Source organism: Bos taurus, chromosome 6 (genome assembly GCF_002263795.3).
Source record: "Bos taurus isolate L1 Dominette 01449 registration number 42190680 breed Hereford chromosome 6, ARS-UCD2.0, whole genome shotgun sequence".
Taxonomy (NCBI): Eukaryota; Metazoa; Chordata; class Mammalia; order Artiodactyla; family Bovidae; genus Bos; species Bos taurus.
The window spans coordinates 14,982,017-15,004,060 of NC_037333.1; the positions used below are offsets into that span (position 1 = coordinate 14,982,017).

At 38.1% G+C, this 22,044-nt stretch overlaps 1 protein-coding gene and 1 long non-coding RNA gene across 2 annotated transcripts in view; one reads left to right on the forward strand and one right to left on the reverse strand.

Moving 5' to 3' along the window:
• ENPEP (glutamyl aminopeptidase) overlaps positions 1–9,919 on the reverse strand; it is a 79,245-nt gene extending 69,326 nt beyond the window's left edge. The window contains 1 exon segment of the mRNA NM_001038027.1: positions 9,017–9,919. Within this exon segment, the coding sequence (NP_001033116.1) occupies positions 9,017–9,666 (650 nt within the window). The 5' untranslated portion in view covers positions 9,667–9,919.
• Positions 1–21,700, forward strand: part of LOC101902994 (uncharacterized) — a 49,612-nt gene extending 27,912 nt beyond the window's left edge. The window contains exons 6-7 of the long non-coding RNA XR_009494821.1: positions 20,494–20,640; positions 20,954–21,700. This is a non-coding gene — a long non-coding RNA (uncharacterized lncRNA). The remainder of the gene's footprint in view (positions 1–20,493; positions 20,641–20,953) is intronic.
• The last annotated feature ends 344 nt before the right edge of the window (positions 21,701–22,044 follow it).

Genomic DNA, 22,044 nt, shown 5'->3' on the forward strand with positions numbered 1-22,044 from the left:
AAGAATGTTTCAGTTTAGTCATATCTCAGAAATAAGCCAGCCCACTAGTTTGGGAATATGAGAGAGAGAGAGAGACCGTGTGTGTGTGCACATGTGAGCATGTGCGTGTGCATGCACCTTCATGTGTGTGGGAGGTGACGTGATGAAGGAGTAGAATAATACTGTTCTAAGCAACAGCCATTGGGTAGGTTTTCAAATACTTGGTTTCACTGTCTGTGCTACAGTGTGTACTCCTAAGCATCTAAGAGAAAGAAGAATTTTCCATCCTTTAAAAGAGATTGTGCTTGGTTGTAGGGGAAAGATGCCTTATTAGATTACAGTACATCAGAGCCTACCTTTGGAAATGGAATGGGACGGTATTGGTGAGATCTCTGTGTGGTATGCTTGATCCATGTTGGTGGTCCTGTCAGCAAATGTTAATTACAGCAAGTCCCACTCAATCATAGTGATCTGGACTTACACTGGTATACATATAGTGACATTCATCAACCAGAAGGGCTACGAAATGTGGATTTTTTTTGTTTGTTTTTTAAGTTCAGAGCCTATGTGATTTTATGGGGAAAACCCTCTTCTAAAAGTAAAAATTCCTAGATTCTACGGACAGTCATTCAGATAGGATCATGAGAAAACCATTAAGAAATCAGTGATCTTAAATGACACCTTGTACTAGTTGTGCTTAATATGTATCCATAGGCCATTACATCCAAAAACAGGAACACGTTCTCCTCAAGAGTACATGCAATGTTCTTCAGGATGTAGTTAGGCCACAAAACAAGTCTAAACAAATTTAAGAGGACAGAAATTATATCAAGCATTTTTTCTGACTACAGCGTTATGAAACTATAGGTATCATTTACAGGAATAAGAATGAGAAAAAAACACAAACAGGTGGAGACTAAAAAACATGCTACTAAAAAACCCCCAATATTTCAATCAGGAAATCAAAGAGGAAATCAGAAAATACCTTGAGACAGTGAAAATAAAAACTATCTAAAGTCTATGGGATATAGCAAAAACTGTTCTAAGAGAGAAGTTTATAGAAACACATGCCTGCCTCAAGAAACAAGAAAAGTCTCAAATAAACAACCTGAAAGAAAAAGAACAAACAGAGCCCAATGTCAGCGAAAGAAGGAAATAATAAAGATGGAAAGGAAATAAATAGAACCTAAAAATATAGAAAAGATCAAGAAAACCAAGAGCTGTTGCTTGGAAAGATAAACAAAATTTATAAATGTTTAGCCAGATTCACCAAGAAAAAGAGAGAGGACACAAATTAACAAAGTAAGAAATGAAAGAAGAGAAATTATAACCAATATAACAGAGATTAAAAAACATGAGAGAATATTATGAACAGCTATAAAGCATAAAGCAATAAATTGGACAACCTAGAAGAAATGGATAAATTTCTAGAGACATACAATCTTCCAGACTGAATCAGGAACAAATAGTCTGAACAGACTAAAAAAACTCCTGGCAAACAAAAATCCAGGACTAGACAGCTTCACAGGGGAATTCTACCAATATAGAATATATATATATATATATATATATGAATAGAATATTCTCAAAATATTCTAAAAAAATTAAAGAGGAGGGAACACTTCCAAATTCATTCCACAAAGCCAGCATTAATTTGATACTGAAAATAGGCAAAAACAGTACAAAAAAGAAAATTATAAGCCAATATCTCAGATGAATATAGATACAAAAGTCCGCAACAAAATATTAGCAAACTGAATTCAACAATAAATTAAAAAGATTAGACACCATCATAAAGTAGGATTTATTCTAGGGATGGAAGGATGGCTCAAGATCCATAAATCAATCAATGTGATACACCACATTGACAACAGGAATACAAAAAATACAAATAATAAATGTTGGTAAGGATGTGGAGAAAAGGGAACTCTGGTAAGACTTTGGAGGGAATGTAAATTGGTACAGTCACTATGGAAAGCAGTATGGAGGTTCCTCAAAACAATAAAAATAGAACTACCATATGTTCCAGTAACTTCAGTCCTGGGTATTTATCTGGAAAAAAAGTGAAAACACCAGTTCAAAAAGATAGATGCACTTCAATGTTCATAGCCAAGATATGGAAACAGCCTAAGAGTCATCAACAAATGAGTGGATAAAGATGATGTAGTGTGTGTGGATACAGTGAATGTTGTTCAACCGTTAAAAAGGATGAGAGCCTGCTATTTGCAACAACAAATACAACAGAACAGAAACAGACTCACAGATACAGAGAACAAACTAGTGGTTACCAGAGGGAAGAGGGAAGCAGGGAGAGGCAAGACAAGGGTAGGGGATTCAGAGGTGTAAACCACTATGAATAAAACAGGCTCTCAGGATATATTGTACAGCACAGGGAATATAGCCAATATTTTATAGTAACTTTACATGGAGTATAATCCATAAAAATATCGAACTATAAACCTGAAACTAATATTATAAATCAAGTATTCTTCAGTTTTTTAAAAAGACCCTATTTGTATATGCTAAATTCCACCAGAGTTACTAAAGTTTTCTAAATATATGCAAATTTGAAAACAATGTGTATGAGCTAGCCGTACAAAACCATTTCGGACAATGACTTCTTTGGAGAGGTTTTATTTAGCAATAAAAGCTTCTTTTTAAAATTAGATGAATTGTTTTGCAAATTTAATGGAAAAAGCCTGGCTAATCACAGTATGTTTAGGAGTAACTCTTGGGTATGTCCTGAATAATTATAATGCTAGGCAAATGTGCTGAGGTAAAGCGTTTTTCTACAGGGGCCTCTCCACGTCATGTTAATAAGTCACTTACTAGACCCAGCCCATTAAAAATATAATTCTGTCTTGCTTGTTAGTTTTACAAAAAGGAAGGCATTCCTCTGACTTCTCTGAGTGCGTGAGATTAAGGTAACCTCAGAGAAAGCTGAAGGGAGAGGAAGTGACGATGCAAGCACCAAGCCGTTCACTTGGAATCAACTTAAAACAACTGCTTGACTGCCTCATAAATCATCTGGCACACTGTTTCCAATGAAGACTCTCAGGCTACGTTCAGTTGTTTAATAACTTGAGCCAGCAAATGAACAGCAAGGTCTGGGTGAAAACTTAAACAAAGGACTTCTGATGCAGGTGAGGCCGCCACAACTAAGTATCATTGCAGACTTAGTACAGGGTTCCAGAGTTAAGTACGGGAGCTGATCGGTGCAAAACAACCCATTTAGATTATTATCCAGACTCCAACCTATTTTTATGGTGGTTTGAACCAGTTAATTATTTTAATTTATTTGCCAACAGCTCTTTTTCTAAGTGGAGGATACTCAAGTAAAATTTCTTTTTGTTTCCTTGCTTCCGACATAAAGGAAATTACTATGCATCCTGCAACAAGTAAACAAGGCCTCCCCCCACCCCGCCCCCACCAAATCTGTTCTTTATTGATAATGGGCATACCGATAACTTGATGTATCAATCTAAGAATATAATGACTAAACTGACATACAGTTAAAATTTCAAGATCAGAACTACAGTGAGGATACATATCCATGTGTGAGGATATCACACACATACACACGCACCCTTAATTATGACCATCCCACTGATTTCTTTTCTGCCATGTTTCCACTTAACTCTTACATCTTTATCCCAAGTCCTAACCTTGTGCTTCAGATTTATTTATGCAGATGCCTTCTAGACATCTCTTCCTAGATATGTAACATTCAGCACATCTGACACCAAACTCATGACCTCCCCTTCTAAACCTGGTTCTTCTATTTCTAATATCAGTGAAAGGTGGGCTATCAGATCAGACTTCTGGAGCATCCTTGATCTGTAACTTTAACTCATCTCTTCCCCATAGCCAGTTAGTCTGCCAATCCTGACTATGTTCCTCCAGACCGTTTCCTTCATTGTATTCTCTTCTGTCTGTCCTGAAGTCACTGTCCTACCTGATCCTTATCTCTTTCCTGGATACCTGCAGTTTCTCTCATATACTCATGTATAGATTTAGTTCTTTTCTCCCCATGTAAATAGTCATGGGTTAACCTTTTCTGCATAATGCTTTTCATTAATTAATTATCCTTACTTTTTTTCCCAATGGGTTTTCCAGACTTATCTCTAGATAGCATCTTCAAATAAACCTCTCCTACAAAGGTATTTCTTCTTCTTAATCTGCTTTTTTGACGTAGTGCCTTTCCTTTTTGCCTGCTTTTTACATTACTTGTTACTGCCTATTGAAATCCCACCATTACATCAAAATTCAGCTTCAATCCCAGAAATACTGTTGTTTTTCAGTTGTGTCCGACTCTCTGCAACCCCATGGACTGCAGCACGCCAGGCTCCCCTGTCCTTCACTGTCTCCCACAGTTTGCTCAAACTCATGTCCATTGAGCCAGTGATGCTGTCTGTCTCATCCTCTGCCAAAACCCCAGAAAACCCAAACTGAAAACTGTCCTTCTTTTAAGTTCTTGTTGTAATTCCTATCAATTCCAATGATTCTCAGTCCTTAAAGTATGAAGATGACATTCCTAAGTCAAAAAAAGAGATTTTACCAGCTCCTCTTGCCTTTGACATGAGATGGGGAGAAAAAGAACCAGAAGAAGTTTTCCATGCTTAGTGGGAAAGTGAAGGTGTCATTGGTGGAAACTGGATTCCTCTACAGGAAAGAAGCTGTGGCGATGGATCCCAATATTTGCCAGAGCATGCTAGTCATGTGACAGTCTACATGAAAATGCTTCTATATATTCATTCAATAATAGTTAAGTTCTCTCTGTGGGCTAGGTTGTGAACAAGAGACACACAGAGACCCTACTCTCAGGGACCACGGAAGATTCCACAGTCATGTGGTTGGGAAACGGCATACTGTGGCAGCTTCTAGAGGTTTGTCATGAACTTTATCATATAAAAGTCTCTGAAGAGTCCCACCATTAAAAAAAAAAATCATTTTGTATTCAGTATTATTTCCCAAACAACCCTGGCCACAGAATAACTCCTCTGCTTTTTTCTGGCAATATCTATGAATACCTTCATGCAACTAGAACTCTGTGGAACTGATAATTAGGAAATGCTGTATAAGAGCAATCCAGATGTAGAGAAGGAAATGCTGAACCTTCGAGAGAAGGGAATGTTGTTATGTACTTTGGAGATGTGAGTAGAGGGGAACTCTGAGAAGAGAATAACTGGGAATTCTACGTAACTGTTGAGAGTATTAAGACGGTTTAGTGGTGTGGGCAGGAAATCATTCCAAAGATTTCAATCCTTTGAAGTGGTTTTCCTCAGACCCAAAGGAACAGACCAGATGGTAGAAAAAGTGGCTGTCAAGTTTCTCAAACTTTCTCCGCCCAAGCCTCACTACAACTCTGTCCCCAGTGAGATGGTATGGTTATTATAGCTAGGGAACTCTGAACTGGTTCTACCTTCTTCTCCAAGTCTCCATTTGCCTCTGAATTTTGACAGAAAGAAGCTCAGATAGTTGTCTCCTTTCTGTGAAGTCCAAGTCTCAGTTGTATATACAGAAATCAAGTAATTTTGGTTACTATTGAGTGCACTTACGTTTAGTTTGCACTGTGGTTCCAACAGTAATATCCCATACCACACATACTCAATCCCAGAGTTAATTTTACGATAAGGCAGAAAAGCTAGAAAATATAATCTTGACAGTATACATAAAAATGTATTGCTCTGATGGCATTTGAAACTGTATGAGCATCAAATATTACAAAGTTCACTATATGATATGAAAAAGAATGCTGCTATTCCCCCTGAACTCACTGTTGTGGCTCTTCTCTGCATTTTGTAGATGAAATCCACTGGAGACCTGCATTGTCAAAACGTTATTCACAAGCTTGAAAGAAAACAATGCATTTTTCTCATATGCTTGAAATATTTCATAATAAGAAAAACAAAAAGTATTCCATTGAGCCTAAATGAGGTTACCGAGTATGTGCCAGAATCGTTCCAAAACTATGAATGCAGTACAGAACTGGCTGCATCCTGTGTAATGTGAGAGCCTCAACTGCTACCAATGAAAACAGACAAACTCGGGGACACCAGTCCTCCAAGGGAGCCTAACTGACCACTGGCCTTCCCCCACCTTGCTGTCACTTAGTATTTCAGAGTATTTTCTCAACTAAAACAGCTAAGTTTCAAAACATCAGCTCTCAAGTGTATATTTTATCATAAAATTAACTCATATGGTAAAATAATCCAAAGAGTTATACTTATGAAATACATAACAGAAACTTATGAATGGAACCGTGTTCCTTATTTTTTGCCTTCCTATAGTGTATAGAATTTTTATAAAGTATTTTGATGGCTTTACTCAGATGCAATTTTTGTTGTTTTCACAACCCAAGAAGCAGTTTTAAACTCTTAGCAATAATCATTTAAAAGTTTTGACTTGTTTTCACTTTACACTAACAGATTTTTAGAATCTCTTGAAGGTAGATATTCTTTAGAGGTAGATATATCTTTAGATATTCCTTTTCCTCTACCAAATTGCAAACACTTAAATCATTTTATTGTTAGAGAAATAGGTCCTTTATTGTTTGTGAAAATATAATTTGGAACATATTTGTGAAAGTCAGTTTGGAGATACATATACGTAAGTACATGCACATGTGTTATATATGTGTAGATGTGTGTATATACACACACGCATATGCTCATACATATTTGGAGCCAATTTCCTAAGAATTTTCCTGTAGAAATATGAGAAAATATTATTCCTAGTTTTTTAAAAGGCTGTTTACTACATTTTATAGGTGTTTATAGGTAAAAAAGTGGGAGCAATTTAAGCACCCAAATCTAATGGGAAAGTTGAATAAATTACATTATATTCATATCATGGACTATCATGTATCCGTTAAGTCATTTGCAGAAAAACACCAAATAACATGGTAAAGTGTTGATATATTGTAAAAACATGTTACACAACACTATATAAAGCATAATAATGCTATGTATGTGTCCAGAAAAAAATGACTAGAAAACTATCTGCCTAAATACTAACAATTACTATACTTGAGTGATGGGGTTATAGATGGATTTTTTTTCTTATAATTTTTTTGCTTCTCGAGTTTTCTGTAGTGAATGTCTCATTAATATATTTTATGAAATAACTAACCAAAATAAATGTTACAAGTTTCTTGACATATTTATACTTTGACCCAGCAATTTTATTTTTCAGACTACATCCTAATATAAGGAAATACACTGTAAGTACACTTACAGATGTACTTACAGCTTTGTTCTTTCTGACTTGTTTATAGTAATAAAATACTGGAATCTACTCAAATGTCTAGCATTGGTGAATTGGTTTTAAAAAATAACAATGCATTCATGCAATGGAATATTGCTCAGTCTTTAAAATCAGATTCTTGAAAATATTTAATAAATGGAAATGCTTACAATATATTCAGTTAAAAGGCATATGGATAGAGAGATAAGTAGAGATAATTTAATTACAATTTTGATTACCTAAAAAAATTAGAATATCCATTAGCATGTTAACAGGGCTTACCAATGGATGGTGAAATTATTTATACGTTCTTTTGATTTCCCTTTTTATAATTTCTATGCTTTCAACATTTGTAATTTTTATAAACAGAAAAATATGTAAACAATAAAGAAACTTTATTCTATAGTGTATAGAATTGTTTTATTGCTAGTAATATTAATATATGCTATCTATATAAACATGATCCCTCCAAATATTTTTTCAAACTATCATTTCTAGTCTACTCAGTTTAATACTATACCACACAATAAGAATGTTGAAATATTTTATTGTAATCCCTTGGTCTTTCTGATAAACAGCAGATAGCATTTTGACCTAAAGATTTGCTTTGCTCTATAAAATGCTTCAAACAACATAGGGATATTCAGAGGGCTGGCCTTAAACTTTCTCTAAACAGTGACATAAGGTTTCTTTTTTTTTTTTTTTTAGAATATAAATACTTTTTATTGTATATACCAAGTTTGATTGAGTGTCAAAGATTTGCTTGTACGTTTTTAGTTGCCAACTTTAGTTTGAGTTGCCAAATTTTAAGGTTTCTCCATTCTTCACTTGTTCAGAATCTAAGTAGGTAAAAGTCAAAACAGTTTCAAGTTCAGTGGTGCCTCAGGTGTAACCTTCCTCTTCTGATGCAAGAACCATACCCACAGGGTGAAGTTTTTTTAATTCATTGAGAGAGTTTATGTCTTTGACATAGCTCTAAGTAATGGCCTCTGACTAAATGAAAGACAAGTAACTATTTGTCTCAGGGAATGCAAATATATATATACAGGTGTACTTGGAGGGCTCTTTGTGTGGGGATATTTTTATGTCTTTAATTGCTTGATATATCTTTTTTGTCACAAAAGACTGAGCATAACTACTGCATACTGCATGATAGATAATAAGCCCAAAGATTTATCCATGTGCTGCTACTGATGCATGGACTCAATGAGTATTTATTGAGTAAAACATAGTTCTGGCCATTTGAGATAAAAAAGACACAGCTGTTCCTTTCTTAAGTGAAAACACAAAGACAGTTACATGAATTTTATATACTCTTTTTCAATGTTTAGTCTCCAATAAAACAAAAAATTATAATTGATATTTACTGATTTTCACTTAAATTTAGTATGATATCATTTTAAAAGTTCAGCTTAAAATCATTGCCATATAACCCACAAATATCACCAGTGAAAGTTACCAAAAACATATTTTTAAAGGTTCAGGTAGTTTATATAAATATTAAGGATAAAATGCAGTATATTATGATTTTTCCTGATGAAAAGAAGGACTTACACTGATTTTTTGGACTCCGTGCAGCTCATTCAATAGTTTCAAATTTTGTGATAGGCTTTGAAAATACAACAGGGCAAGAGTTTTTGCTTCCCAGAGGAACAGGCAGAAATGAAGTCAGGTTTAGATAAAGATCAGACCATGAAAATAATTGAAAGGTGAAAAGAGAAAAGGAAAGGAAGAGAAACGGAAAGCAAAGATAAAAGCTTTGGAAGAACAAAGCAAAAAAATTTTTGTTTACTTGGTTTGTCCTTTCTCCACGTATGTCGTTCTGTAAAATCCCACGAGCGAGCCGTTCAGCCAGCCGGCGAACTCCAGGATCAGGTGGTAGGGACCCTCGCCAGTGTTGGGCTCAAGCTCTTCTTCTGCTTCCACCACCACATACTCCTGCTTCTTGTATTCGAAGCACTGCCTGACTTGAACCTGCTCCCCAGACGGCCTCCTCAGCACCGGGAGCCTGGTGATCCTCGTCTCCCGGAGATGTAGCCACAGGTACCGGGTGGATGAGCTCACGTTGATGGAGATGTCCACGCTGCCCGTGTACGTGTCCTGCTCCATCAGGGGCTTCACCTCCAGGTCGTAGTGCACTGGTTTGATGAAGTCCGGCAGCCTGAAGTCTTTCCAGCCTCCGCTTTCATCCTCACTGGCAGGGCAGACCCCCTGGTCCTCTTGAGGGCTGGTAACGGGAGGCAGGTGGGAAGGAGCCTGGGTCGTGCCCTGGGTCGTGCCCTGGGTCATGCCCTCTGTAGAGTCACATGATCTGGTCAGACCCACAGAAAGTCCTACTATCAATCCGACAGCCACCACCACTGCGCAGATAATGGCCACATGTTTCGTCTTAATGCAGTATCTCTTAGAGCCTTCCCAAGATGATCTCTCCTCCAAGATCATTTTTGTTTCCAAAGTCAAATGTTACACGTGAAAGGATGTTAAATTTAACTAACTAACGTCAGCAGTCCTTTTCCAGTTGGAAGTAATTGCCTGGCTTGGCAGCCTGCTTTCGCCTTTCGCAAACCTCTCTGTGGCTTCTTGCGTCTTTTCCTCTCCCTTCACGTTCCCACTAGCCACTCCAGGATGAATGTGGAAACAAGGGGGTGGAGTAAGGACTCCAGAAGAGGGGCTGAGCGGGAGGAAGAAGACTGACGAAAATATTGTCACGGCTCCTCTTATAAACAACGCATCCCTCACCCCACCCCTCCTGCACCGGAGTGAGTTAAATATAAAACAGGGCTTAGCTTATCAGCCAAGGGGAGGATGATCTTTTGCCAAAGCTCTGTCAGCAGCTTTCAGGGAGAGAGCATTTGGGAAAGAGGTGTGCTTGAGATAGAAAAATTCAACCTTTGCCACTGAGTCTATTGTGTGCACAATCTCTCACTCCTAATCAAAAGGCTTCTTGAATTTCAGCTATTTTTCAGGTAACTTGCTAAAGAAGCTATGTTTTCTTTTCATTTATTTTTTTTCCCTCATGTAAGCATTCAGATTCTGCCTTTTGCCACTGGAATTCGGTGCTCAGTATGATACATAAATTCAGGGACCATGTAAGTACTCAGTAAATATTTGTTGAATTGGTGGATTAACAAAACATGGCCAGGTCACCATAAATCAGTTGATGCTGGATAAAAGAGAGAAGGAAACATAAGATTAATCAAAGCAATACTGGAGCTGAAATGCATAAAAAGAAAGAGAAAGGGAATCGGTTGAAAGGACAGAAGGAAAAGGAAGGTAAACTTGTTAGCTTAGATAACTAAACTATGTTAAACAGATAGTCTGGTCTCAGTGACATTGAATTCTTTAAATATGGTAGATGACTTCCCTAGTGGCTCAGACGGTAAAGCCTCTGCCTACAATGCGGGAGACCCGGGTTCGATCCCTCGGTCGGGAAGATCCCCTGGAGAGGGAAATGGCAACCCACTCCAGTACTCTTGCCTGAAAAATCACATGGATGGAGCCTGGTTGGCTACTGTCCATAGGGTCACAGAGAGTCCGACATGACTGAGCGACTTCACTATCTACTATCTATGGTACATGACATTTGGAGCAGATTCCAGATGCAAAACTTGGCCTTTTAGAAAGATCTATTATCTGCCCAAACCTATTGCTTATATACAAAAAGGTCAAGATGATGGAAATCACAATAATCGACTCCCATTGTTGTGAGTACCTAAGATGTATATACACCCAAGCCTTCTCTAATAGTAACAGTACAATCATAAATATAAAACTTTGAGAGCTTTCTACATGCCGGGCAGTGTATTAGGTACTTTAAAGAAGATCTGTCTTACCAACAATTCCATAAGATTGGTACTATTATGATGCCCATTTTAGAGACAGAAAGACTGACATTCGAAGAGGTTAAGTCATTTGCTCAAGGTCACAGAATTGGAGTTAGAACTCGGGCTGTATAAGTCTAAAATCCAAATAACTAATTATACTGCCTCTCTTTTCTGAAGAGGAAATAAGAGTGGTAAATAACTATGAAAAACTTGGTCAGTATTTCCCAACATGCAATCCATGGATAGTAGCAGATATACTTGCAAAGCAGGCAATGCTGGGGAAGATAAAGTTAAGAACATTCTTTCATTACCTTCCATTCTTACAGGGCCTCCAGTTTGCATTACCATCACAAGATGAGTCTCCCAGACAGCATACACTATTGAGTGATTTCCTTTAGTTAACGAGAAAGCTTTGTTTGGTGGGGTACCTTTGGGGCAGTCTTGAAGGTCTTGTGTTCCTTGAACACACTCTGAGGGTCTTATGTTCCACACTCTGAGAAATGCTACCTTAAACGATTCCAAATTATAAACACACGGAAAAAGAAGATTTTAAGAATGAAAGGGTCCATTTTGCTCTGTACATTTCTATTGTTTTCATAAAAATATTAGTAAAAGAAAGGGGAGAAGGTATATTTTTCTAAATTATAGGGACATCTTGTTATTTATTTCACATTCTGAAGCAATCCTAAACTTTTAAAATTATAGTCTGTTTAGCTTTGGTAAGTCAACTTCCTGAATTTTAGGCTTAAAAAAAAATCCCTTTTTTTAATCAGAAAGATCATCTGATGTTTCACTAAATGTTTCGGAAACATTTTGATGTGTTCTCCATAAATTAAAAGGAAGATGTAGAATAAATTTATCTCAGCATAATGACTGAAAATAAGGAAAAACAGTTGGAAGGATGTACATAAAATTATATTAAACTGGAAGCATTTAAAAAAAAAATCTCAGCTAAACTCTTAAACTCAGCTAAAACTCTTAATCTTGTCTAGAAAGATAGCAATCTTATCTCCATCTTATTTGGGCTCAGCTGAACAAAGAAGATAATAGACTTTTGAAATAAGGTACACTTCAGGGGAATTGAGAATGACCACCTGAAATCAAGTATCTCGGGGTTCCCTGGTGGCTCAGTGGTAAAGAATCTGCCAGCCAGTGCAGGAGCCACAGGAGATGTGGGTTTGATCCCTGGATCAGGAAGATCCCCTAAAGAAGGAAATGGCAACCCACTCCAGTATTCTTGCCTCATAAATCCCATGGACAGAGGAACCTGGTGGGCTACAAGTCCATGGGGTCACAGAGTAGGAAAAGACAGCACACAAACACCCAACATTTCTCCTCCTTTCCTGAAATTCCACCATAAGGAATTCATTATTTAAATGCATTTTTTTTTTTGTTAGAAGAAATAAAATAACTTAAACCCACATAGTGTGTCTGCATACATCCATAAACTTTTAGTCTAAGGCCCAGTTCTGGCCACAACATCTTACTAGTACCAGCCTAAAAGAGCTGCCTACACCCACTGAAGGGCTCCACATCTTACCCACATCAGCATATTAGGGGTGCCTGATGTGCCTGATGTGATCGAGATAAAGTGTCCAGCCAGGCAAATTGAAGTAGCAGAGCCAACAAGTGCACTAAACACATTTAGGGTCAACACACTAGGGTTTACCAAATATAAAGCCCCAGCTTTCATAGTTAGTAACGCTGCACTTTGCTGCAGCAGTGCCTGCTGACCTTCCTCTCCCTGACCCTGGGATGTGGAGTCTGTGGCAGGAGACTCTTGATCTTGAAAGCCCTTGTTCCAGATCCAATCCACAGTGAAGGTCAAGGTAGCCACTAGCAGGACAGAGAGAATCTACTCCTGCAATAAGATCAACAAACCATCATCGGCACTCACCTAGATTAAACAATTTATATTGACTAATGTTGTGTCAGAGAGTCTTCATTACATATAATTAATTTGAAAAGGCTACCTCTAGTCAGTTTCCATTTAGGTTCAAGCCAGTGGAGTGAATGAATGCACAGCTGTTCATTGTTGACCCTAGATCACACTATCCCTCCTCTACAGCTTTTGACAATGGGTGTTATCAGCTTGTATCCCAAGTACAAATCCAGTCTTCCAAATATGACCTCAATAAATGTTCATTGATTGCTTGTTGAATAAACAAATGAATGGATAAATAAAAAATGAGGGAAAAGACTCCAAGAATACAGAATGGGAAAGGTCAGTGGGTATAACATAGCAGAAATGTTGAGATAAACTCAGTTCAAATTCCAAGAATGACTGTAAGGGAATTCCTTGGAGGGGAGGGCTTGAAAAACATTCCTGACCTTGAGAAGATGAGCAACTTCTTGGCTAATTCCTTCCCATAGCAGGTAGATTGATGCAAGAGTCTCAATACTGAATCATGCTTAGTTGTTCAGTCATGTCCACCTCTTCATGACTCCATGGTCTATAGCCCACCAGGCTCCTCTGCCCATGGAATTCTCCAGGCAAGAATACTGGAGTGGGTAGCCATTCCCTTCTCCAGGGGATCTGCCCAACCCAGGGATCAAACCCAGGTCTCCTGCATTGCAGGCGGATTCTTTACCATCTTAGCCACCGGGGAAATCCATAATACTGAATACACAATGTGTACTCTCCCTTTTCACTTGGAGCTCCAGTTTAAAGCTCTTCTGTTAGATCTCAAAAAATACACATACCCCAGAGGCTACTGGGTTTTCTGTGTATCTTGAGTGCTAACAGCTCACCTAAGAACTAGGAGCATCTCCAGAAATACTGTCAGCAATTTACACTATGGTGTGGTTGTTTGACTGACTCTCCTGTTTGTCAATGAAAGCTGAATGGTTCAGGAAAACAATAAACAAAAATGTCAAGATAGAATCATACTGGGTGGAAGAAGCAAAATCTGTGAATTGGGCTATATTATATAGGGAGCAGGGAGAATCAGAACCAGTTTTTTTCCATCTTGCCACAGCATCTCTGTAATCAACCATGTCAATTCTATAAACCTCATGGTCAATCCAAGTATTTCTAAACTTTAAAGGTTTAGCTGGAATTTAAAAGGGGGAGTGCCATTCCATTTGACTTCACCAACCATGCATTCTAAATCCATATTGGTAACGTTTGTTGTGATCCTAGTCAATTATATTTTATTCTCCTCAGGAACACCATCTTTTGTTCAGCTTTAGGAACTGTTTTAAAAGGTTCAATTGGGTTTTTTTTTCCTTTCTCTCCATTTTTTTTTCTTACTCATATCCCTCACACTTGAACACCCCTCCACCCACCCTTCTCTCCATTCCACTCCTCAACTAGTTTTAAGACTAAGTGATCTCAGCTAACTTTTTCCATGAGCTGAAAATAACTGCGTATGTCAGGCAGAAAGTGTTCATGAGACCATCTAACTTTTGTTGGTTGGTAATGATGAATTTGTCCAATGACTAGCACAATAAGAAAAAATACACAGTAGGGAAGACAAGGAAGAGAGAAGAGAAAGTGGGTCAGGAGGTGAGGAAGAGTAGGAAGAAGAAAAATTTTCAGAGAAACTGAGGAGGAGAATAAATTTCCAAAACATATTCAAACATAATTCAATAAAAAATGAAAATCAATGAAACAATATGTTTATATCTTCTCTATTTTTGTTTCCAAACTGATTTGAGAATCCTTCTGTAGGATTTTCTGGACACTCAGACTTCTCGTGGTATTCTCCACCCACGTAGTCCATGGACACCAGGATTTCATAAGCTCTGAGCAAGAATCACATTCCTGTTTCTCATTTGGATTATCCTAGGGAAAATTGGTGCACTTTACCTGCCTCTGAAAAAGTATCTATGGGCCACTTTTTTCTTTCAGTCATTCAACAAATATATACTAACTCTATAAATATTTACTTTTCAGCAAATACCTACTGGATAAGGAATTCAAGGATAAACTTTAAAATGTGGACATGAACTGTGAATAAATACTCTTTAAGGCATGTGTTTGAGAAGGCAATGGCACCCCACTCCAGTACTCTTGCCTGGAAAATCCCATGGGTGGAGGAGCCTGGTGGGCTGCAGTCCATGGGGTCACTAGAGTCTGACACGACTGAGCGACTTCACTTTGACTTTTCACTTTCCTGCATTGGAGAAGGAAATGGCAACCCACTCCAGTGTTCTTGCCTGGAGAATTCCAGGGACTGGGGAGCCTGGTGGGCTGCCGTCTATGGGGTCGCACAGAGTTGGACATGACTGAAGTGACTTAGCAGCAGTAGCAGCAGCAAGGCATGTGTTTAAACCCCTGCTTTGTTCTTAGAATGTGAAAGTTTTGAAAATATTCATGAAAGCAAAGAAAATAAAATGAAATGATTTTTATTATTATAGTTTTATTTTTTCTGTATTTCTATTAATGCTTTTATTCTTATAATTTTAAACTGCTTTTATATTCGGTTCTCTAAGGTACAGTAATGCATTGGGAGACAGTGGCAGGACATAGAAACAGCAGGAGAAGAATAATAGTGATAATATAGTTTAGATTTCTGTTCTGATAACTTCAAAATTATCCTTATCTATTTTCTCAGTGTACTAAAAAATAGCTTTATATTCTGAGTTTTAAAACTTCCTGAAATGTTTAATTCACTCAACATTTCCTTTCAGCCTTTTGTGGGCTTCCCTGATAGCTCAGTTGGTAAAGGATCCACCTGCAATGTGGAAGATGTGGGTTTAGTCCCTGGGTTGGGAAGATCCCGTGGAGAAGGGAAAGGTGACCCACTCCAGTATTCTGGCCACAGCTCTATATTCTGAGTTTTAAAACTTCCTGAAATGTTTAATTCACTCAACATTTCCTTTCAGCCTTTTGTAGCATCAAAATTCTTGGCAATGTCTTATCTCTCTTCTCTCCTATCTGCAGAAATCTGCAAAAATAATGTTGATGTAGAGAAAATATCTTACATAATGTTCTTTTATTCCATAAGGAATCCAAGTGAATTATACTAGTAATGATGATTTTGGATCACGTTCCCCACAGAAATTTTCATAGATTAACTCTTCATCTTAGTATTAATCATTTCTTTCAGAGAAAGAGCATGTGATTTTCCAATTTTTATTTATTAGCACTGGCTGTTTGGTTTGAAATTTTCTTCATTACTACATTAATTTTAACAAAGTTGTCTTTAATTTTTGTTTCCTCAGAAGTAAAAAATTTTAACTGCATTAGGAGTGCTCATGTCTGATTCTTTGTGACCCCACGAGGCTCCTCTGTCCATGGGATTCTCCAGGCAAGAATACTGGAGGAGTTTCCATTTCTTCCTCCAGTGAATCTTCCCAACCCAGGGATCAAACCCGTGTCTTCTGCATCTCCTGCATTGCAGGTGGATTCTTTACCACTGAGCCACAAGGGAAGCCCCTTTAACTTCACTAAGATGATCCCAGTCATCCATGTGATAAACAAACATGTTATTTCTTTGTTAGACTCCCTTTTCTTGGTATATCTTCTGTTTTTCATTTATTACTTTATTAGTATGCTTTTGTATTAAGCTGAAAAATTGTCCCCCTAAAAGATATCCACATTCCTAATTCCTGGAACCTAGGAATGTTAGCTTGCACTTTTTTTTTTAAGTTTTTGTAGATATGATTAAATTAAGAATCTTGAGATGAGGGCATTATTTGGGGATTATTGATATTAGGATAGGTTTTAAATGTAATCTCACATATTCTTATAAAAGGGAGGCAGAGAGAGGTTTTTCCCACGGACATACAGGTGATGTGAAGATGGAGCAGAGGAAAATTTGAAGATCCTGGTCTTAAAGATTGTAATGATGTAGTCACAAACTGCAGAATCCTGGTAGCTACTAGAAGTTGTAAGAGGCAAGGACCAGATTCTCCTCTATAGCTTCTGAAGGAGGGGTAGCCTGCTGACACCTTGATTTTGGCCCAGTGATACTGATTTTGGACTTCTGGCTTTCAAAAATGTGAGAGAATGAATTTCTGTTATTTTAAGCTACTAAGCTTGTGGTGATTTGTTACAGCAGCCACAGGAAATTAATACAACAGTCTTTAGATATTCATTCAACAAATATATGTTGAGATCCACAACATGCCAGATATTTTCAACTGACGGAAAGCACTAAATAAGAACACAAAAGCAGTCTCAGAGCAGAAGAGTTTTTCTCAAGTAGGAATAAGGTTGGAATAAGAGAGAATATTGGCTTTTTCGACAATGACATACTTTCATCTACTTGTGATTTTCTAGAGATACACTTCAGAGGTCTGTTTTTATTCTTCAAGACATATGTAGATTTTACTCAAGGTTTTAAAGGATTTTTAAAATATTTACTTGACTGCTTCGGGTCTTTGTTGCAGCACGCAGGATCTTTCTTTGTAGACTCTCTAGCTGTGGCTCCATGACATGAGGGATGCTAGTTTCCCGACCAGGGATGAAATACACATCCCCTGCATTGCAAGGTGGATTCTTACCCACTGGACCACCAGGGAAGTCCCCCTTTAAAGGATGTTTATGCATTTATTTTCCAATTGCCTTCACCATGGAACATTTGTTAAGAGGATTGATAAATAGTTTCTTCAGTGAATAGAATATATGTGTTTCTGTATAAACATTATAACTCCCACTGAATTTATCTGAATCATTTATTAAATTACATCTTGGGAAAATTTATATTTGCTTTTGATTTGGAAGCTTTAATTCTAAATCCATTTTTTGGTCAGTGATGTTCCAAATCCGAGACAAAATAATACTATATCTTGTGGATGGAGTGATTCCCTTCTATCTTCTGAATGCTTTGCCTCATTTATTTCTGCTTTTGTCATTGATAGTAATCTGGTGAATTGTTTAGCTTCTGCATTTAGATACTTTCCTTTGATATCTTGATTTTCATTAGCTTTTAAAGGGGTTCTAGTGAGTTTTATTCTTGGTTTATCTGCTATCTTTTGCATTTGTGGCTAAGATATTTTATATGCATATGTTGTAAGGGTTGGACTTTGCACGTGAATCAGCAGAAAAGAACTTGCCTGCAGTGCAGGAGACATGGGTTCAATCACTGGTTGGGAAGATCTCCTGGAGGAAGGCATGGCAACTATTCCAGTATTCTTGCTGGGAAAATCCCATGAACAGAGAAGCCTGGCATGCTGCAGTCCATGGGCTCGCAAAGAGTCAGATACGACTTAGTAACTGAACCATGATGCTCTCTAGTAACAAGAAGTCTGGAGTTAGAGAGTAGCATCATGATTTGGAAGCTCAATAATGTCTTCAGGAAACTAATATGTGCTTATCTATTCATTCCATAACCTTTATTGTGTGGTCCCAAGCTGGTTGTCACAATTCTGGCTATGAAAATCATTTTCAAGGTTAAGAAGTGGACAGAGGAAGGAAGAGTAACTTTTTTTTCCCCTTAAGAGTATCTTTTTCTTTTATCAGTGAAGACAGTAATTTCCCAGAAGTCCTCAGCAGTCTGCATCTAAAATTTCATGCAGGAGTCCTGATTCACTTGGCCCTTCTGTAGCTTTACCTGCCGGAGAGGAATGTGGTAGAAATTACTGACCCGAATCAACACCAACTTATCTCTACAGCAGCACACATTGCTGGTGCAAACTCAGGATATTTGTTGGCAAATAAGAGGAGAAACGGCCATTGGCGAGGCACAAGCACAGCCTCAATAGATCTTATCTCTGGAGAAGAAGTGTAGTCGCTCAGTCGTGTCCGACTCTTTTCGACCCCACGGACTGTTGCCTACCGGGCTCTTCCGTCCGTGGGATTTTCCAGGCAAGAATACTGGAGTGAGTTGCCATTTCCTTCTCCAGGAGATCTTCCCGACCTAGGGATTAAACCCGGGTCTCCCTCATTGTAAGCAGACGCTTTACCATCTGAACCACCAGGGAAGTCCTCTGGAGAGGATCAGGACAAATCTGAGAAGGGCAAAGAGTTTGTACTTCTTACTATGTTCTATCTGCTGCCTTTATCCTCCCAACATCTTTATTGGTTTTCTGGTTTGTTTTTGTTGGGGTGTTTTTTCTGGGGGGAGTGCAGGGCGAGGTGGGGGGTGGGTAGGCCAAGGTGGAGCAGACTCTCCTATTTCCTATCTCCTCACAACTTTCTAAAGTCATCTCATGTTGCCATCGCACTATGCAAAAATCTTCAGTGTGTCCCATTCACTGACAGGATCAAGTTCATGGCATGGTATTCCAAGCCCCAGTTCACTTAACTCCAGAAGGTTCCTGACATCTTACAATCCTTTTTCAAATTTACCCCCAAGCCAGATTGGCCAATTGATTGTTTTGCGAACACACAGTATCCATGGCTGTCATGATGCATTTGCTGGTGCTGATGCTCCTGCCTCTTCTCCTTTGAGTCATTCTCGGGACCCAGCTTACCTCTCTTCTCAAGTAAACAAACATTCCCTGATCCAAATGGACCAAATTGGTCAATCCTTCTTTACCTCCTGTAAACGCACTTGATGTCATTCATTTGTCATTTATTTTTAGTACAATCCCCAAATGGCCACTTACGCTGTGTATTAGTAAACGCAGTCCAACTACCCAAACAAGCAGTACCCATCTATCTGCTGTGTTGTTTATTTCTCACTTAGGCTATATCCAAGGTGGATATTTTTGTTCGTGACTCCCCTGGATGGCACTCCATTAAGCACTAAGTCAGGAATTTAGGTTCCTTCCATCTTGTTTTGTTTCTGTCTTCAATATGTGACTCCAAGGTGGCCGTAGGAAGAGAAGAAAACATGAGAAACTCATATTGGACTTTTAGTTATCTTAACCTACCGCCTTCATTCACAACCATTGGCCAGAATTAGTCACATAACCGGAGAAGGCAATGGCACCCCACTCCAGTACTCTTGCCTGGAAAATCCCATGGACAGAGGAGCCTGGTGGGCTGCAGTCCATGGGGTTGCTAAGGGTCGGACACGACTGAGCAACTTCATTTTCACTTTTCACTTTCATGCATTGGAGAAGGAAATGGCAACCCACTCCAGTGTTCTTGCCTGGAGAATCCTAGGGACGGGGGAGCCTGGTGGGCTGCCACCTATGGGGTCGCACAGAGTCGGACACGAATGAAGCAACTTAGCAGCAGTCACATAACTCCCTGAAAAATTAAAGGGGCTGGGACAAGCAGAAACAACTCAAGCCTTCAGGAGAGGAGCTTTGGTGGTCAGCTAGCCATGACTGCCTTCTGCTGGCCTCCCCTCATCCTAGGTTGAATGTTGCTAGTATGGCACAGTGACTCAGAAGGAGAAGAAGGTCATATGTAGGAAAAAAAACAAAAACAAAAAAAACCCACAGTTGCTATTATTTTTATTAAGTCCTCAGGATATATCCAAGGCAAAAGTGCCTTCTTTCTTCATCCACATATAAAAATTATTCACCTACATGCTCATAGTTTATGCTTATTTCCATCACTGCTGCTCTAAATATTTACTTTAACTTGATTTCTCCTGAACAGACGCGTACTATGAACGGGACGCACACTCGAGTGATTTACTCTGGATCCTGCTCTGCTTCTAGGGATGGCTGAGGTACAGCAGCTCCTATTTTCCAAAGGTCATTTTATTGGCACTTCAGAAGACCATAGAAACAAGTGTAAGTAAAGGTAATTGCATTCAGGTGGAAGGAAAGAAGAAGGAAATGGAACGAAAAGGAACTAGCATTCATGGTACATACTTCGTGCCATATGTCTTTTATTTGCTGTCTTTTTAATGCATCCAGAAATGCTATGAATTAGTTATTATGGGTCCCAGCTGCTACTAACAACCCATGCTGTCTCCAAATCTAGTCGAAGGAATTTAGTACTATTTATGGGCTAGTCCAGACTTCTCCATGAATAATTTTGTCTTTTAGGTACATCGTGGACTATCTTTGCAGCTAGCCTAAGTGACAAATCTTATTTATAATATTGTTTTTAGGTGCGAATGTTCCACAGGAACCAACACATGAGACCTGCTTGCTTATCTGGTCCTCAGGCCTGTCAGGACACTGGGAGAGTCCCCTTCCCACCATGCGCATAGCATTACACAGCGCCAAGTTCATATAAGATATTACACAGGTAGAACGAGTGGCTAAGTGATAATTACATAAAATTTAAGTTGAAAGAGAAACTAATTTCCTCTTTTAGTCATAAATTTAAAATTAAGCTGTTTATAAAACAGCATTTTCCCAGATTTTCTCTCTAAAACATTAACCAATTTTGCTGGAATACAACATATAACTGTTTTAGTCAGAATCTAACATAGGTTTGTGACAGAAAAAAAAGAAAATGCACAAAATGTAATATATGTGTCCTTACATGAAATGATAAAAGCAAGATAACAAATGATATATACAATGTGAAATTCCTGTTGTAAAATATATATACACAGAAAAAGATTGGAAAGCATAAATCAAAGTGTTAAAAACAGTGATTTTCTTTGGTGATATATAAAATTATGGGAAATTTCTTTTGCAGTTTTGTGTTATCATTCTTGTTTTATGTAGAGTATTTTCCTGAAGATATGTTATTTAGTATTTAGGGGAAAAACACACATATACAGAGTGTTGTACTAGGTCAAGTCTTTCATGGAAAAATCTAGATGTTTATTTGTATCTGTTACTTCCCTGTACTATCCCTTGAAATCTTGATCCATTAAATTAAATAAACTGAGAAAAGATGTTTATACTGTCTCTAGAAAATACAACTCCATTTTCTCTCATCATTTCATATTTCCAGTTCATTAGGATAAGTTAAATTATTATGTGGGGTCCCCTTTTTGCACTTTTCCATAAATTGTAATTTTGATTGGTGAGATTTCCAGTCCGTGGATCATCCACTTCCTTCCAATCTTCTTTCCCACACCTCACCCATCCTGCCCATCTGGGAGCCCTCGTTCAGACATTATTAAACATCATTCTTTCCCTTGGAGGTTGGGTTTTACAACATGGATTACAGATCAGACAAATAACAAATAAGCCTTCTTAAGCCTTCATTAGGACAACTGACATTCAGACACACATAGAGGAA